Below are 17,886 nucleotides of genomic sequence, written 5' to 3' on the forward strand. Positions count from 1 at the left end.
CTTCCGGCGATGGCGGCCGAGGAGCCGGCGGAGGAGCCGGCGGAGGAGCTGGCGCACGCCGAGGTGCTGGAGCTGTTCCAGGCGGCGCTGGCGCGGCTGGTGCAGGACCCGCTGCTCTGCGACCTCCCCCCGCAGGTGGGCCCGGGGCGCGGGGGCCGGGCCGGGCCGGCGGGGCTGGGCTCACGGCCCTGTCACTCGCCCGCAGGTGACGGCGGAGGAGATCGGCTCGCAGGTGGCCCTGGAGTACGGGCAGGCCATGACGGTGCGGGTGTGCAAGGCGGACGGCGAGACCGTGCGTGCGTGCGGGGCCGGGCGGGGCCGGGCGGGGCCCGGGGCGCGGCGGGCCTGACCCGGCTCTCCCCGCCCCGCAGCCGTGGTGGTGGTGCAGAACGCCTCGGTGCTGGAGCTGAAGAAGGCGCTGCGGCGGCACATCCAGCTGAGGCAGGCCCGGCAGGGCGGTGTCCAGCACCTCAGCTGGTGAGCGGGGCCGGCCGGGCGGCTTGGGAGCGCATCCCAGCCCGGTCCCGCTCCCGCGGCTGCCCCTGAATGTTTTTCCCGCAGGAAGTACATATGGAGGACGTACCACCTCACGTTCAATGGAGAGAAGCTGGCGGATGACAGGAAGAGGCTGAGAGAGTGAGTAACCGAGTCAGCGCTGGGGGGCTGAGAGGAGCCCACGCAGCATCCCCAGGGGCAGGGCTGAGCTGGGAGGTTGTGCCCGGGATCGGAGGTCCTGTGCTGGACATTGGCTGGGAGGTGGGACAGCACTGCCCACAGAAGTGGGACAGGCACACTCAGAGGCTCTCTGCAGGACAGGCTGGCCTTGGGGGGTTCCTCATCCTCAGCCAGCACCATCCTGTGCTGGGTTCAGCCAGTTCAGAGCACCCCACAGAACCCTCGGCCATCCCTCCCGAACTCCTACAGAATGGTTACAGTTACTCAGCTCAGCACAGATACTGATGTAGGATAGGAAAGAGCAGCAAACAGGAACTGAACAGGTTGCCCAGGGAGGTTGTGGATGCCCCAGCCCTGGCAGTGGCCAAAGCCAGGTTAGATAAGGCTTTGAGGAACCTTGCCTAGTGGGAGGTGTCCTGTGCATGGCAGGGGTGTTGGGACTGGATGGTCTGTAAGGTTCATTCCAAGCCCATAACATTCTATGATTCTATGAAGAATGCCAAGTAAAGAGGAAGTCCAAGGACGGGTGTTGATCTTTGGAGCTGCTCAGCCACCTCTCAGACAGTCTGGTAACAATGCTGACAGGTGACTCCCATGTTTCCCTGCCCATTCTTGAGGCAAGGAGGGATGAGGCACTTCCCTGCAGTGCTGGGTCTACCAGCATGTTGCACACCAGTGAGAAAAGGTGGTCTGACCATGTTTCCCTGCCCATTCTTGAGGCAAGGAGGGATGAGGCACTTCCCTGCAGTGCTGGGTCTGCCAGCATGTGCACACCAATGAGAAAAGGTGGTCTGAAGTACTAAAAATTCAGCAAGACAGCCCTAATCAAAGCTGTCCTTGGAAGAATGAGCCTGGGTGACAGATGTTGCATTTAAGGGGTTGTTGCAGTTAAAGGCAGATCAGCAGATCCTTCAGTGCTGGCAGCATGTCCCACATACACAAGTGAGAATTTTAATGTGTCCTCTAGTACAGCACAGCACGGGATTGTAGGAGTCCCTGTGTCCCTGGGAAAGATGAAGCTATGGGGTTATTGTTGCTGGGAAGCTGATATTTAACAGCCTAACTCTGTGTTCAGGTATGGCATCAGGAACCGGGACGAGGTCAGCTTCATAAAGAAGCTTCGGAAGTAACCAGCGGGGTAAGTCCTGAATGTCCACTAAGAGCTCCCAGTTCCTTCCTCATCTTCCCCAGGCCATAGTGTTGAGGCTCAGAGCTGATGCTGCTGCTCTCTGCTGGCTGGCAGAGTTATTTCTGAATGCCTGCACGAGGCTGGTGCCTGTTTCCAGATCCTGGTAGTGTTGTTTGTGCTCCTCTTGGGGCAGGGAATGATAATTCAGCTACTTCAGGTGACACACACTGGGAGCAGCAGCAGCAATAGCTGACTCTGTGTTTAGACTCTCAATCTGCTTCTACATTGTCTTGAGACTCATTAAGCACAGTGTTCCTTTGCTGCTGTGATTGCTTCTATGACCTTGCTTTCTTTTAGGCTTTTTACATGTCTGGAAATCATTGTCAGGAGCATGGCTGGGTTTCTAACTCATGCAGACATAATTCTGCATTAATACTGCTGTTTGGAGAAAGCTGTGCACACAAACACAAGATGTAGCCAAGAACTCTCAGGCTTAGTGAGTTTTAAATTATGCTTTTAGAAACAGTCACAGTGGCTGAAGAATAGGGCTAAGAGCAGCTTGTCCAAAGCCTTGTGTTGTTTTGCTGCTCCAGGTAGCTGGGTTAAAAACTGTTCCTTTTTGACCACAGTTACCTTTTATTCTTCTTTCAACACTGCCATATTTTCAAGATCCAGTGTAATAAAATGTGTGCCCTAACAACAGCCACCTGCTCTAGGGTGCCTGTGACCAGCAGTCACCTCTGGCACTGGCTGGTTCCTCCTGGACCATCATGGCAGCGTGGTGAGAAAAGCCCAGCATGCAGTAATTATTGTCACTGACAAATACTTTCTTTCTTAAACAGAGAGAGCAGAGAATCCAGCCCTACCAAGACCAGACTGTGGATTCAGCATCTTTCTGGAGGAAAAGGCTGTCACACTTGGAAGAGGAACAAACGCCATTGACTGGACATTCTCATATTTTTTACAGTTGCTGTTTGCCCTTGAGCTGTATGTGGATTCCAGGGATTAAAGAGACCCTCTAGTTTTCTGAGGCTTTTCAGGCCCTTATTTCCAGCTGCAGATGTGTATCTGGCTGGTTTGGGTGCTCCACAGGGTACATGAAACAGCAGGAGTGAGATTAAGTAACAAAGGTAGGCACAGACTACTCAGAACAATTCACAGTAGCTAAAACGCTACCTCACCATTTAATCACCACCTTAGCAGTAGTAAACAACTCTGGTTAAAAATGTAGTATTGAAACTAGTGTAATAAAAATAATGGCAGCAGAAAAGGTTCAATACAATTGAACAAGGCACAAATGTTCTGTTTTTCAGAGTCTTCTGAGATAAGGCAAACCATGCCTGCCAAGTGCTAAGGAGACAGTTTAAATTAACCACGGGTAGGGTTAGAAGTGTCATTGGATTAGAGGTTTTGTCCCCACGGAACTGGCACAGCAAATGCAAAGACAGTCCATCTCCAGGGCCTGCTCGAGAAGCCAGTCTTTGCTGTCAGTGGAGCTGTGCATCCAGGTCGTATTTCTCGCAGAATTTGTCTGTGAAGGGTATACAAGTGAGGAACTCGCACCACTCGCACTTGATGGGGTAGAAATAAAACAAAATCACCAGTCCTGAGAAGAGTGCGATGAAGATGAGCTGGAAAACTATAATTTGGCATCGTTTCCTATATAAATCAAACTTCCCAAAGCTAATGTAGGGCAGGAAGGCAAAGGAGAGGAAGAAACCACTGATAAATCCTGAAATGTGAGCAAAATTATCGATCCAAGGCAGGAGGCCAAAGGCAAAAAGAAAGAGCACCACAGCCAGCAGCTTGAAGAAAGCCCTCCATGGGCGTGCCAGGATTTGCCAACTCTGGAAGAGCTCCACAAAGAGACAGGCCAGAATTCCAAACTGGGATCCTGCAGGGCCAACCTGCAGAAGAAGAGCATTACAGATAATGTCAGGCTCATGCCACCTGCCTGGCCTCTGCAGCCAGCTCCAGGAGTTAGTTACTTCTTACTCAACTCCTGTTCAGTGATTCTTAGCAAAGAGACTCTGCAACTTCATCCATGTAATGGAGTGCCAGGAGTAAAGGGGCCTGGTTGGATTTAGGATCAAGGTGTGAGGCCAGAACAGACTAAGGAGGGCAGATCTGGTTCAAGTTGCCAGAGGGGAGAAGCCCTTGAAGGCAATCTCCTGGCTTCCCCCACCCACCATGTAGTTTTCCTTATGAAAGGAGCTGGAAGGCTCCTGCAGGTCCAGCCATGCAGTCTCCTGTGGGCACAGTGAGCTTTGCTCTTTGCCACTCTCAGGTGGAGGGTGTCTGACACCACACTTGATTCTGAGCCTGCCTGGGGCCTCTCTCAGCCCGTGGTTGGACAATCCCCCATCTGTTACGAGAGGCAGCCCTTTTCCTGCAGCCAGCCCAGGCCAGTCACTTGGAAAGCCCAGGGTACCCCAGGGGTTGGTGCTGCTCAGCAATTAAATGATGGTGTGGTGCCACCTTCGAGCTACAAGTGCCAAGGCTGCAGTGGTGAGCCCAGCTCTGGTGGCTCTGCCTCAGCCACAGAGGCACAGGCATGTAGAGAAGGGTTGTGCTCAGGGCAAGTCACCAGGACCCTGGGCTGCAGGAGACCCACCTCTGCTCTGTAGGGTAGAAATATTGCACTGGCAAGGTTCCCAGTGATGCCACTGAGAAGGTAGATGATAGAGATGCGGTGCCATCCTGCCAGCTTCTCTAGGTCCCGCAGGATCGTCATTTGGAAACAGACTGAAACCAGACAGTGCAGGATCCTGCCAAGTGCACAGTACAGGAGCTGAAGCAGCAGCCACTGAAATGACCCCTGTGCTCATGTTCTGTCCCCAGCCTTGCTCAGAGTTCCTGCTCTGGCCTTACCCATGGTGCTAATCCCTCCCAACAAACACAGGATGGCAAACCTTGGCAGAGAGCACAGCTCAGATCCTTGTGTCTCCACGAGGGACAGCCACAAACCTCACAGCAAACCCCGGGCTGAGGGTGCCCCCACCCCCATAGTGGAAGTTTTACACCTCTGCTTACCCAGCGTGGAGGAAAAGTGAGAGCCAGAGGCGGTAGAACTGGTCAGGGACTTCTGGATTTAGGAAAGGAAGGAGCCCACAGACATCATCCATGCAGTGCACCTAGGGCAGAAGTGGGTGTGGAGAGGGGTCCTTTTCCAAGCCCAGGGCACACTGCAGATAGCTCTGGAAGAGGGGCTCCCCTCCCACTTCTCTGTTGAACCAAGTCCCAGGCCTTGTCTCCAACACAAATTTACACAACCCCATCCCTTCCCTGTGTCAGCTTTAAGCCCTCATTTTTCACCCCAGCACCCAGAGCTGAGGCATCTGCTCACCCACAGAGCAGACTGTGGATCCTTCTCTCACTGCTGTCACAGTGCTCCCATGCTGACCTTTCCCAGCTGCCAGCCCAAGTCCCAAACTGGCCCCCAAAGGGGTACAGGTGCAGCCAGCTCTGCCACTCCAGCCAGGAGCAGCAGCTTCCTCCAAGCTCAGGGAGGGACAGGACACAGGACTCCCCCCTAATCTGCAGCACTGCCACCCCAGATCCTGCCAAGCTGCTGAGGGCACCTGGAGGGAAAAGGGCAGCCACAGAACCCCCCAGGTGCACCCTTACCTGAGAGCAGAGCGTTGCCTCCTCATGGAAATAGCCCCGCATGAACTCACAATACTCCCGGGAGGTAATTTCACACCTGCAGGAGGCACAAGTGGCACATGGAAAGCACAATGGATCATTCCTGTGCCCTCCCAGGCCACCCACTCTCCTTTTCCCATCCCATCCATGAGAACTGATGCCTTCAGCTGTCCCTGACATGCTGCAGTGTCACAGCAAAGGCACAAACACATTCCCATTTGAGCCCAGTGCCTCTCCACACACCCCTCCTGCTTCTCTCCTCCAGGAAAGCTCCACAGACCTGCACACCACGGCTCCAAGACAGAACCTAAAGCTGCTGTTTAGAGCTGGGAAGAGCCACCAGAGCCTGGGGAAGCTGTGTCTCAGACTGGGGGAGTCTTGTGCCTCTGGCAGCTGGCAGAGGGGCAGGGGGGGCTATGTCAAGAGTGTCCTGGTCATGACCTTTAGGGACAGAGAAACTTTTTGGGGCAGCACACATTTTTGTCCCTAGCAGGGAAAGCCAAGCCCAAGCACTGGGTTAGTAATCAAGCTCAGGGATAAAATGAGAAAAACAGCATCTTCCTCTTTTACAAACCCAGAGTGGGCCATTTCCTGGCATTTCCCTTGAGTGCCCAGGGACTGCAGGCTGGGGACAATGGAGCCTGTCAGGAACAAGCTGGCCATTCCTAAGGAAAAGTGCAGGATTCCCCAGCAGAATGGTTCAATCCCTCCAAACTGGTATCCAAATCCCTCCATACTACAGGACCAGTAGAGTGAGATACCCTGCTGTGCCAGCCTCAGGCTGGCTCTTAACTCCTGCTCATCCCAGACTCCTGCTCATCTGGGAGACCTGTCGTGGCTCTGTCCAGCTCCCCTTCCCAGCAGGGCTCTGGGCTGTGTGTGCAAAGGACAAGGAGCGCAAATGGCTGTGTCTACAACCTGAAAAGGCCCCGTGTTTCACCCCAACACCCAGCCCCTCCATACAGGTAAAACTCACTACCTTCCCTTGGTCCCAATGCAGCAGGGCCGGCCTGTAATCACACAGTCCATGTGGAGGTGGTTGGTGTAATTCCCAGCACTGTTTTTTGTGCAGATCTGCAAAACAACAACAGGCTGCAGTCAGACAGCCACAGCTTTGCTTGCTGGCTGGGTAAAATCAAAACAGCCCCTTGGGAAGAAGCCAGATCTCAGACACAGCTCCCTCTGACAGCAGGACGGTGCCTGATACTCCATCTGCCTGAGCATCAGTTGACACCTCCTCTGCAGCCCGAGGCTGAGTTGGTTTCCATCTCCCTGTTACCCTGACAGGATCCAGGGCTTTAGCTGGCACGAGACAACTTTTGTTGTTGGAGGGCTTTGAGCCTTGGCTGGGCACAGCAGAGTTGCCCTGAACTGGTGTTTGTGACAAGCAGCAGAAGCTGCACCAGAGGCCCTGCCCTCCCACCAGCACAGCTGAGGCTCTGCACAGTGGGATGCAAATGCCACACTGCAGCTGCCCATGCAGGCCCTGTGCCTCTGGCCATGCTCACCGGCCACTTGGTGATGTCATCTGGCCACTCGTGGGGCTCCATCGAGGCTGGCTGCTCACACACCCTGCAGCAACAAAGCACAGATCAGCCTGAGAAATACCTTTTCCCAGCACCAGGTAGGATTTCCACACTCAGCCTGTGCCCAGGCTGCCATTCCACAGCTCCCTGTGTCCCTGCATGGTGACACTGACACACCAGACCAGATCAGCCAAGGCCATGCTGGTCAAAGCCTCAGCCTCCTTCCAGCAGAGATCACAAAGGCAGAGAGCACACAGCTGCCCAGCAATAAACTGGATCCCTTCCAGATGGACACACCCTAAGGGCAGGAATTCAGCTGTTTCAGCTCTACATCAGCCCACAGTGGTTGTGCCAGAGCAGCCAGCAGCTGGCTGGGCTCCTGGACAGAGGTGTGCTAGGCTCAGGACAGCTGCCCCCCAAGCAGGGAGCTGTGCAGGGAGCAGGTGAGGGGAGGGAGAGGGTTGAGAAGGCACCCACAGCTCACAACAGGCCTCTGCTCAGGTGGGCAGCCGACAACAGAGACCAGGGGTGAGGAGAAATATGATCACACCCTGCATCAGCCTCCCCTGCAGTGTAGGGACATCACTGCCCCACAGAGCAGCTGCTGCTGCCTCATCCAGCAATCCACTGGCCCGACTGTACAGCAGCCCTGTCCCCCCGAGGATGGCAGCTGGGCCAGGCAGGACCTACCTGGGGTCCTGATGACAAACAGAGCCAAACTGCCTCTTGTTCCCTGCCAGCATCGGTGTGCTGGGGTGATGGGGCCACTTCACCCACACGGCCAGCGTGGACTGCAGGAGAGAGGAGAGGTGTCACCATGAAGCCCAGGGGAAGAAGCATCAGCAGAAGTGGCGCTGAGGCTGCAGGGCTGGCAGGAGAAGGGCCATGGCACTCACTGAGCACTCCTCTTCTGAGGTCTGCACGCAGCCTGACTTGTCGTTGCGCACGCAGCACGCCGAGTGCTTCTCCTTCTCCCGTTTGGCGCTGATGAAGCTGTGCACCTGCTGGTCCTGCCTCATGCACGGGGAGAACTTGGCCCCCAGGTGGATCAGGGCCTCCTGGCAGAGATGGAAACACTCAGCTCAGCCAAGGCAACGATTGCCTGGGCACAGCAGGCTGGGGGAGCTGCTCGGGATAGCCCTACCCAGACTCAAGGGCCAGGGACAAGCCCAATACACACGATGCACATTCTCCATATTTGCTTTGGAGACAGGTCCAGAACAAAAGCTCATGGATTTCTTTGCCCATAGCCCAAGAAAGGCCAGCACTATGGCTGGAAAAGAAAACTTTGTGACGTTTCCTCTTCATTTTTGTGTTTCCCAGGGGAATGACATCAGGAAAGCTGTCACATACTGTACAACTCCTGCATTTTTTCTAACCCCATGCTTGTCTTTGTAGGAACAGTGTGCAAAGCAGGAAAGCCAAGGTCCATCCCAACCTCCAGGCACTCCATTCTGCAGGGTAACTGGGGCTAGGAGCACTGCTCCTCCCTGACAGTGACAGCAGATCCCTGAGCTCCATGCAGCAGAGGGCTCTGGTCCATGGGGTGGCACAGCTGCAGCACACAGTCCCCCATCCACCACTAACAGCCCCACCAACGGCACTCACTGAACTGGGGCCGATCCAGAAGTTTTCCTGCTGAACATATTTGACATTTTCATAAACCCCTCTGTTTCGCAAGACCTACAAGGAGAGAAAGCAAGAGCCCTGTGAGCTCCAGCCCCCAGGGACTGGTGAAAACAGCCCCCAGCATGAACAGGAATCCCCACAGCCAATGACACGGCCCACAACCCTCTTCATCTGTTTTTTTGCAGGATCACATGTAAACCCCATCAAGGTGTGGGCACCTTCAAGTTAAGGTTTCATTTAAAATGTCTATCTCTGGCTACTTCACTTTGAAGAAATCTCAGGGCCAGGAGCCCTTGGAGTGGCCTGAGCCTGCACAAAGCTCCACAGAGCTGAGCAGCACAGGCAGCACCCACAGGCAGTGCAGGCCCAGGTGCTCTGAAAGCTGTCAGATATGCAGCTGACAAGCTCCCCAGGCATCTCCTGCATAGAGCAGGGACATGGCTACAGAGATATCTGTACCCCAGAAACCTTTAACAATGTGTGGGAAGGCTACAAACAGCTTCAAGATCAGCTCCCAAAGTCAAACAAGTCAGTTTTGCTCCTGGCAGAAACAAAATCTTTCAACTATAGCAAAAACTTAGCTCAGGTTTGAAGTATTTCCCTGCCATGATCATCCTTCTGGTCTCCAGCAGGAGGGGAACAAGCTGTTTGGAAGTGCTGCCAGCACAGCCACCATGCTTTGTGTCAGATATAATCTGACATCAGGAGCACTGTGGCTGCAGGAGGGAGACAAGGTGGTGTGGGGGCTCCCAGAGACCCTCCAGGCAGCCCCCCAGAAGAGCAGGGACCCAGCCAAGAAGGCAAGGAGCCAGTATGCTGGGACACAACAGTGAAGGCTAAACTCCATCACACTCCAGGCATGTCAAGGGGTTCACTTACTGAATCAACAGTTTCATGTTGTGAGAACCCCACAGGGGCAATGCCGTAGATGCACACAGCGAGGATGGTGATGAGTGAATGCACAAAGGTGACCCAGTAAGTGAAGAAAGGCCTGCATGGAGGGAAGGGGAAAGGATCAGAGGCAGAAACACAGGCATATTACATCTGCTAACAGAACAGAGGGGAAAAGTTGCTGTTTTCCCCCAGAAACCTCACCAAAATCTGGGGTACATGGCCAGGATCACCTAGGAGTGCACAGGACAGGGGGCAATGACCTAAGGTCTTGCTGAAGACAGAACCTGTTTACTCTGACTCCCCCTGGACAACCACCCTTTCCCAAGAAAACATCCATGGGAACACCAAAGGCCAGTGCTGAACTGTGCTGTGTTTCTGAAATAATGACTCTAGGGGAATGAGCAGAGGCAGGGATAGCTGAGCCCCGCTGTTCACCACAGGACAGTGGAGGTGGCACAGAGAGCTGCAGTCCCTCCAGACAGCAGAGACACAGACACACCGTGAGGAGCTGGGTGAGGTCCCAAACTGCTGGGTGAGGTTTGCTCAGCTGCTCTTGGCTGCAGCTGGCTCTGCACTGCAAGGGACAAAGATGGTGGGGCTCAGCAGCACCCAGTGACCTGAGGGCCAGCAGCAATCCCTCACTCAGCAGTTCATGGGTGTGGAAACTCAGGGCACTGGGAATATATCTTTGTTTGCTCTAGGGTGTCTTGACTCCCAGGGGAGCACTGACTTTGACTTTTATTCATGGAGAAAGTTTATTAGACTTCAAGATAGACTAGAATTCACAAAAGTGTGAAATAGATTATAGAGAGTAGTGTAGGTGTAGCACTTGGTGAGAAATTTAGGTTTTGGGATTTTTAGTATGTTGTGGATGGAAGCAAGATGGAGGGCACAGGGTGTCGTCCTGGGTTTTTTCTTCTTTTTTTTTCTTTCTTCTTCTTTATGGGTTTGGGTGGCATTTTGTAATTGGGCAGAACAATCTGCATTGCGGGCTCTTTGAGATCAGTTGTTGGGTTAAAAGGGGAAATAATCTAGGTGTCAGTTCTTAATTGGATAATTTAGTCTTAAAAGACCTTGTAACAAGAGATTGTTAGCCATTTTGTGTCTTCTAATAAAAAGCTGCCGAACTCACAGTAGTGAGACTGTTTCACTGATAAGAAATAATAAACGCTGGAGTCTGAACACGAATTGCTGTCTCAAGTGCCTTCAATCCAGACCTAGAAAAACCAACAGCTGGTACCCCCACAATGGGGAACGCCCCGTGAGCACAGCTCTCACCTGTGGTCATCCATGTCCTCGATCTGCCGTTTGACGTAGCTGTCGATGCGCTTGCGGTAGGTCCTGTTGGTCAGCTTGCCCACCATGCCCAGCCCGTAGGGCCTCTTCTCCTTGGCAAAGAGCTTCCTCACGGGCACGGCGATGCGCTGGCCGCGCTTCTGCGGGCTCACGCTCACCACCTCCTGCCGCAAGCGCACCTTGGGCTGCGCCAGGCCCCCGTCCTTCTGCTTCCTCCAGCCTCGCTCCAGGGGGCTGAAATCAAAAGCAGGACAGCAGTAGGGACCAGCCTTTCCGTGGCCTTTGGTGGCAGCAGAGCCTCTGTCTGTCCCACCCACTCCGGGACGGGCAGCAGCTGATGGCAGACAAGGTGCCCTGAAGTGGGAGCTGTATTTCAAAGGGTTGCACAGAGCCAGGAAAGGAAAGCACAGAAGTGGCAGAAAGCACAGGAAACACACAGAGGGTGGCACAAGGCTGCTGTACCAAACTAAGCCCCACTACTGAGGAGCTCTGGAGGCTTTAAAGTTGCAGCCTGTTGGGATGCAGCCTAGGCATGTCTACTTTCTCCCCACTTCAATCCTCTTACTCTGCCCTCTGCTATGAAATGGAAGTGGAGTTTAGCCCAGAAGTGGAAATACCCACCTTTAAATGTCATTTCAATGTCTCACTTCAATGTGACTGGACTGGCAAATTGGACAAAAGTTAAACCAAGCAGCTTCCCAGACCAAGAAAGCAGCACTGTCACAGGCTGCAAGCTGTACCAGCTATCTCCCAATTTCTCTTCCATTCCTCCCTTATTTGTACCAATGTGTGCATTTTTCAGAATTAAAAAAAAACAGGCTTCAACAATGCAATAAAAGTCCTGAGCATCCTGAACTAAAAGAAGGCTTTTTTGTCAAAATAGATCTGATGAACACTGCACAGGTTACTGGTGAATAACACCTACTTTTTAAGTCTCCATCACATTCAGATAAATTTGTATTTCCTGCTCTTAGACAGCAGTGTGAAGGTCACATCTGCAGCACTCAGATCTGACCAAAAAAACCCAACTACCTCCCATTTCACCCTCCTCACTGCCTGGCACTGCAGGAGGCATGCTCCTGACACCTGCTCTAGTCCAGTGTACCTCCTCTTGCTTCCCAAATGTCCCACTGCACAAAGACACTGCTTGTCGGAAGTGCTGAGAGAAAACAGCCAAGAACCTTTCTTCTGAAAGATGACTGGAGTATCTGGAGAGATCACGACAGCTCTGAAGTACAGGCAAGCAACAGCATAAGGGAGAATCTGAACCTCTGTAGCCAAAATACTGCAGGAAGCTTCAGCTCTTTTCACATTGTACGTTGCAGAAGATGCATTTGAATATCCCAGCTTCCCCTTGGATAGTCCTTCTGCAGCAGAAGGTGCAGGTTCCACTGCAGCCTGCTCTTGCCCAAGAGGTCAAGTGGTTTCTGTGGGGTTTCCTAGTGTTTCCAGTGCTGAAAATCTCCCCGTGCCCAAACAAAAACCTCACCACGTGAAAGGACACCCAACTGTGACTCTCATAACAGCTTTCTGAGGCATGAAAAAAATGTGTTTTCCTCAATAAATAAAACTATTTAAGGAGATTCAAAGGAAACCAAGAAGACAAACTATCTCAGAGGAGTGACAACAAACTCGCACCATTTGTGCTTCCCCTTATGTTAAACTGAGTGAAGTTCTTGGAAACACTTGAAGGGAAAGTGCCAACACAGCAAGACAGGCTGAGAGCAGCAGAACCACAACAAGGACCTCCCTGTCTGCTCCATGTTCACACCCAGCAGAGCTCTCTGCTGGGGTGAGCTGACTCGGAAGCAACACAGAGCAATTACTCAGTACCAGTTACTCAGGTGGAAAAAATCCAGGCATACAGTACAGCACCACCCACATATTTGTAGGGCTCTCAGCATCAGTGCCACACCTTTCTCTCATTTCAAGTGAGGAATGCAGCCCAGCTCGACACTCTGCAATGCTTCCCCGCTCCTTGGAGCATGAGAACAGTTACTGGTGACTGTGGCAATGGCAACAGCCTTCGCACTTTGCCATGCTCTCCATAGCCAAAGGCTGGGCCCTCAGCATCCCCACAGCTGATTTAAAGTGTCTTTTGCTTCCTCAAGGTATGATACAATCTCTGAAACACATTAGTATGAAGCTGGAAGTTGCTGGAGTTACTGCAGAAGTGGCCTCAGAGTCACCTTTCCCATCTTGGGTAGCTGGGGCAGGAGGTCTTCAGCTGGATTTAAAGAAAACCCATCACTGCACTGCTCTGATCTCTGCACCAAACACCCACAGCACTCAGATCTTGGCTTCCTCCATGCAGGAGGCCCCACTCCAAATGGGTTGGCTACCCCATGTTACGCTTTGGCAGCCACCATGAAGATACTCACAGTAGTAAGTGGCTTCTTTCAAGCTCATTTTTGTCCAAAGCACCTCCTGTGAGATCTGTCTGATCTGGAGGTTTCACCTCCGCATCTTTGATTGCAGCTTCTGATGGTGACTCGAACACTTCATCCGGGTAAGTAGAGAGCTCCTCATGAAGGACTCCTTCCTGGGCAGAGAGACAGCAGTCCCATCAGAAGAAGCCAACATCCCACCTGAGACAGCAGCCCTGGCAGAAGGCAGTGCTGCTCTCCGCAACACACAGTCCTGCCAAAACCAGAGTCCTGCTCTGCCTCTGGGCCAGCACCACGCCAGACCTGCCCCTCACCCGAGCGAAGAAGGACGTGTCGAGCTCATCTGGGAAATCCACCGTGTCCTCCTCCAGGAAGCTGGCAGGGGTGAAGCTGCGCCTCTGGGCCCTCCTCAGGGTGCTGTCCTTCACAGAACGGCCCTGCAGCCAGGGACAGGGACATGGGGCCACTGCCAGAACCTGACCCCCAGCTCACAAACCCACCCCAGCCAGTGCACAGGCAGCCCACGTGCTGGGCTTGGTTCATGCTCATGGATGGAGCACAGCAGACGTGATGTGTGACACCTTTCTGGTGAGACACACAGCTGTCACCCCACTTCTCAACCCACAGCACCCACCCCCAGGCTTGCCATGCGCTCCTCTAGCACATATTGTACAGTGTGTCTGGCCAAACCACAGTGATGGCTGCTACTGGACACAGCAAAAAGCATCGCTGAGCCCAGGACAGCAGGCACAGGGCAGGATGAAGAGACCTGTACAGCAAGAGCCTCAGGTATTTCTGCTCTTCCCTGGCTGCTTACCAGGTGCACATGGACCACCCAGAAGTCCAGATAGGCTGAACTGGACCCGCTAGAAGGCTCTGAGGGTGCTGGCTGTGGGAATCAAAGTCCCCAGGCCAATAACGAAAAAGCAAGACCTGTACCAAAACCGAACCACCATCCCCACTTCCTTGCCAATCCTGCCTCCTGTACACATGGCCAAAACACGCCAGGAGGTGACTTCATTTCCCCCCCATCCAGCACAGCTATCCCCACCCCTCTGCTGAGCAGCTCCTTGTCCCCGTGCCCCAGGGCAGAGACCACCCAGGTCCGTGCCCTGCGGCAGGCAGTACCTTCACCAGCGCGGCGGCCGCTCGGAAGCTCATTTTGGCCACGGACTCGCGCTTGCGGCGCCGCGGGAGGCGGTTGAAGCCCGAGCGGGAGCTGGTGAAGGAGCAGAGGGAGGTGGCCCCGGGCGTGATGGGCGTGTGGGGGATGCTGCAGCCATCCGTGTCCTCGGCCATCCGGAACGCTCGCCCCCGCGCCAGCGGGTCAATGATCTGCCAAGAGGAGCAGCCCATCAGTCCAGCCATCCCCAAAGCCTGTCCTACCAAGACTCTGCTCTCCTCTTGAGACCATGACAGGGGCCTGGCTCCTGGGATTGACCAAGAACCAGGCTGGAGGGACCAAAAAGCAATTCTACAATAGGGAGATAAGGAATAACCAATTGGTTTTTCTCTCTTTTGTTAGTATTGACTATTGTCAACCAGTCTGTTCCAGTATCTCACATAAGACTCCAAACCTCCTCCAACCCTTCCTAAGTTCTTGGTTTCATTGTCTCCCATGCCAATGAGCTCAACAGTCAGAGAATGTGCTGCCTAAATAGGAGTCTGAGAAATCCATGAAAACAGAAGTGTTCTTTCTTTAGTTAGTTTCCTTCCTGATACTGGACAGCCCAGGACTTAAACAGTTTCCTGTTATCCTGTTGAAACTTTACTGTATATTTACATCTGCTTCCATTAATTAAATTTAACAGCTGGATAAAGCAGGCAAGCTTCCAGGAGTTGCAAGCCCTTCTCTGGGACTCCTCAGGCCTGTGCTCTCACTTATTCCAAACATACGAATCAACGTAATGAAAATATTGCCTTCAGCTACAAACCTTGCCTCTGTCCTTACATCATCACAGCTGTGGTTTCCATAAGACCTCTTTGCTTTATCCCAAGGTTTTACAAGCTTTTTTAATCCACAGTTGCACACTCAACAGGAAGCTTAATGAGCTCACACCTACTGACACCACGTTCTGATTTAATGTAGCCCACATACAGCTCAACAATATTTCTAAGTCTCCTGTGACCAAAGATTAGGTGCAAGACATTTAACAGAAAAGAAGACAACAAGGCCCTTTGCAGACACTCAAAACCACTTCTGAGGACCCATAAGCAGAGCTGTAGCACCACTAATGCCAGAGACACTTTTCAAAGTCCTAAAATATAACCAGCATTCTATGGGGACAGTAACTGTGCTACAGACTGCACTCTGATTGGGGTAGGACAAACGTCCCCAGTGATTCCAGCCCTGCTACTGTACATTTGGGTCCAACATAGTGGTTACTCGGGGTACAACACAATTCTGTCCTTCAAAATGGCAGCAGAAAGCCTGCACTGAGAGCTGCTGCTCATGCTGCACACCCCTGATCACCACAGTCACAGCATGACAAACACAGCTCCGAGCCACCACAACAGCTGAGGGATGTCAGCCAACGAGACCAGAGAGAGGCTGCTCCAGAGAGAGCTGCCAAACTGTACCTGGGACATGAGAAGTGTCTGAGCACAGAGCCCAGAGTGTCGAGGCAGAGCTCAGCCTGCAGACAGGTCACAGCTGCCAACGCGCTGAACACACCGAGCAGGGAGCTCAGCGATGGCATTGCCTCTGTCCCTCTGTGCCAGGCTACTCACCTTCTGCATGCCCAGCTGGCAGGGTCCCACGTAGAGCGGAGGAGGGGTCTCTGTGCTTGTCAGAGAAATGTTGTCTTGGCTAGGCAAGTCCATCTCCCGGATGACCTGAGGCTTGAGCTTCCCGTAGCGCAGGCTGCAGTGGCGGAGGCTCTTCCTCTGCCATTTCTGAGTGGCATCGCTGTCTTTGCTCACCCCAAACCAGTCTGCTGTGCCTCTGAAAGATGCCAGCAGACAAGTGCTAAGAAGAAGGATGTTTGCTTGGACTATGCACGTGAAAAGACAAAGCCCTGGTGGTTGCTTCCAGCCCACCCCAATTCAAAGACAGAACTCTTTCCCAGGAGCATCTCGCAGCTTGTCCTCAGCTGGTTTTAGCAACCTGACAGATGCTGGCCAGAAATGTTTGACCACCAACAGCATTCTGTCTCTTAAGACAGAAAAAAATGACAGGAGATATTCACTGTGGGCAAAGGACAGTTTGTTCCAAGTTTTTCTAAAAATAAAGGAAAAGAAATGGTACAGAAATTCAGAAAATAACTTGGTGAAAGGTGGTTTTTTACTTTAAAAACCATCTATTGCAAACACTTACCATCTTGAGGCCAGCTCTAGGTCCCCATTGTAAGACTGTACTGTTTCGTAGCTCTGTAACTTGTCCCAAAAGCCACCAGAAATCTCTCTTCTCTCCCAGCCTCCCCTCCACACTCCCAGAATCTCCCTAACTTCTCCATCTCATGCTGCACGGTTTCTAACCTCCTCAAGGGTTGCATTAACAGCAAAACTTGCTGCAGTTCTGGTCTCTGCAAAGGCAGACACACACTTCTATGCTGCTGGTTGCAGAAGCAGGAGCACAAGGCTGCAGCCACAAGGCAGGTTTGCTGCCAAGTGGCTGCTGCCACAGAAGAGCAGTGGATCAGAAGCAAAATCCCAAGGAAGGCAGGGAGGGATCAGGATAAGTCAGACTAAAAGCCTATTTCAAATCCTGCAGGACAGCTGGTACCCTAAACTTAAGAGGGCTCATGGCAGCCCTGCCAAGCAGTTCCCACGATGGCTAATCCATCCTCAGGAGATGACAAGCTGTCTCAGCCTACAGCTGACTGGCCCAGGTGTTGAAACCTGAAAGTTCAAGCCAAATCCAAACCCTTGACCTCAGTCCCTCTGCTCAGCGGCAGGATCTCCAGCTGCTGAGAAGCAAGACCTCACAGATCACAAAGTGAGCATTAAAATACACACTGGAGTAAAGGCTGGGATAAATCTAGAATTAGGCCACACAGGGGAACTGAGCCAGTGCACTGGAGACAGGAAATTAGTCCAGTGGTTTTGTACCCTTGAAGCAAAACCCCATCAACCAACAGGTGAAGGTGCTCTGCCACCACGTCAAAAGATGTGTTTGAAATTCACAGCCTTGCTGGCTAAAACTTTCCCTACGCAACCACCACACATTTTCCTCAGCCCTCCCTGTTCTCACAATGATACAGAACAGACCCTTCAGAGGTCATATGGGCCACTGCTGGAATTCACCTGACCTCACTGACTCAAATGCCACGAGCAAGTCAACGTGCCAGCCTTTGGAGATGGGGCTATGTGAAAACCTTGGGGCACCTCTCTGCTCCCACAGACCCACATCTCCTTGGAGCAATCTTCCTCTCCATCCAGAGCAATGGCCCAGGGCCAGCCCCTGCCCGGACAGACCCACCAAGCCCATAGCACAGAGGTCAAGCTGCCAGTTGCTCTGGCACAACACACATCACAGAACAGCCTGACAACTCAGAGGGCTCCCCACAGACTGCTGTAACCAGTATTTCAACAGCAAGGTGACCTTGGGTGACAAGCCTGTACACAGGGCCTCAGAGGGACAGGGGCTGAGGGTCATTTGGGCCCATATGAGCCTGCTGAGGAATGGCACCACCAGCAACCTCAGAGATCTCCAAAACTGCTCCCACTAGTCTGGAAGGACAAGAACCAGCACAGCTGTTGGCAC

At 52.9% G+C, this 17,886-nt stretch overlaps 2 protein-coding genes across 7 annotated transcripts in view; one reads left to right on the plus strand and one right to left on the minus strand.

Annotated features, from left to right (window-relative positions):
- SNRNP25 (small nuclear ribonucleoprotein U11/U12 subunit 25) lies at nt 1-2,829 on the plus strand. The gene is made up of 6 exons (XM_041462784.1): nt 1-135; nt 206-296; nt 372-477; nt 562-636; nt 1,751-1,813; nt 2,647-2,829. The coding sequence occupies exons 1-5, from the start codon at nt 10-12 to the stop codon at nt 1,803-1,805; spliced, it is 453 nt and encodes a 150-aa protein (XP_041318718.1). The 5' UTR covers nt 1-9; the 3' UTR covers nt 1,806-1,813; nt 2,647-2,829.
- A 124-nt stretch (nt 2,830-2,953) lies between these two features.
- The window catches only part of RHBDF1 (rhomboid 5 homolog 1), a 35,177-nt gene continuing 20,244 nt past the window's right edge, over nt 2,954-17,886 (minus strand). For 4 of the 6 annotated variants that reach the window (XM_041462783.1, XM_041462782.1, XM_041462780.1 and 1 more), the window contains 15 exons: nt 15,912-16,125; nt 14,310-14,516; nt 13,496-13,618; nt 13,176-13,336; nt 10,777-11,028; nt 9,484-9,595; nt 8,584-8,658; nt 7,872-8,033; nt 7,666-7,766; nt 6,958-7,021; nt 6,429-6,523; nt 5,432-5,507; nt 4,838-4,938; nt 4,419-4,572; nt 2,954-3,711 (listed from right to left, as the gene is read on the minus strand). In XM_041462783.1, coding sequence (XP_041318717.1) covers nt 3,292-3,711; nt 4,419-4,572; nt 4,838-4,938; nt 5,432-5,507; nt 6,429-6,523; nt 6,958-7,021; nt 7,666-7,766; nt 7,872-8,033; nt 8,584-8,658; nt 9,484-9,595; nt 10,777-11,028; nt 13,176-13,336; nt 13,496-13,618; nt 14,310-14,516; nt 15,912-16,125 — 2,317 coding nt within the window. In that variant the 3' untranslated portion in view covers nt 2,954-3,291. Of the gene's footprint in view, nt 3,712-4,418; nt 4,573-4,837; nt 4,939-5,431; nt 5,508-6,428; nt 6,524-6,957; nt 7,022-7,665; nt 7,767-7,871; nt 8,034-8,583; nt 8,659-9,483; nt 9,596-10,776; nt 11,029-13,175; nt 13,337-13,495; nt 13,619-14,309; nt 14,517-15,911; nt 16,150-17,886 lie in introns of all 6 variants that reach the window. The other 2 variants (XM_041462778.1, XM_041462777.1) reach the window with 1 other exon arrangement.

The sequence above is a fragment of the Pyrgilauda ruficollis genome, unplaced genomic scaffold (assembly GCF_017590135.1).
Source record: "Pyrgilauda ruficollis isolate IOZ18807 unplaced genomic scaffold, ASM1759013v1 scaffold16, whole genome shotgun sequence".
NCBI lineage: Eukaryota > Metazoa > Chordata > Aves > Passeriformes > Passeridae > Pyrgilauda > Pyrgilauda ruficollis.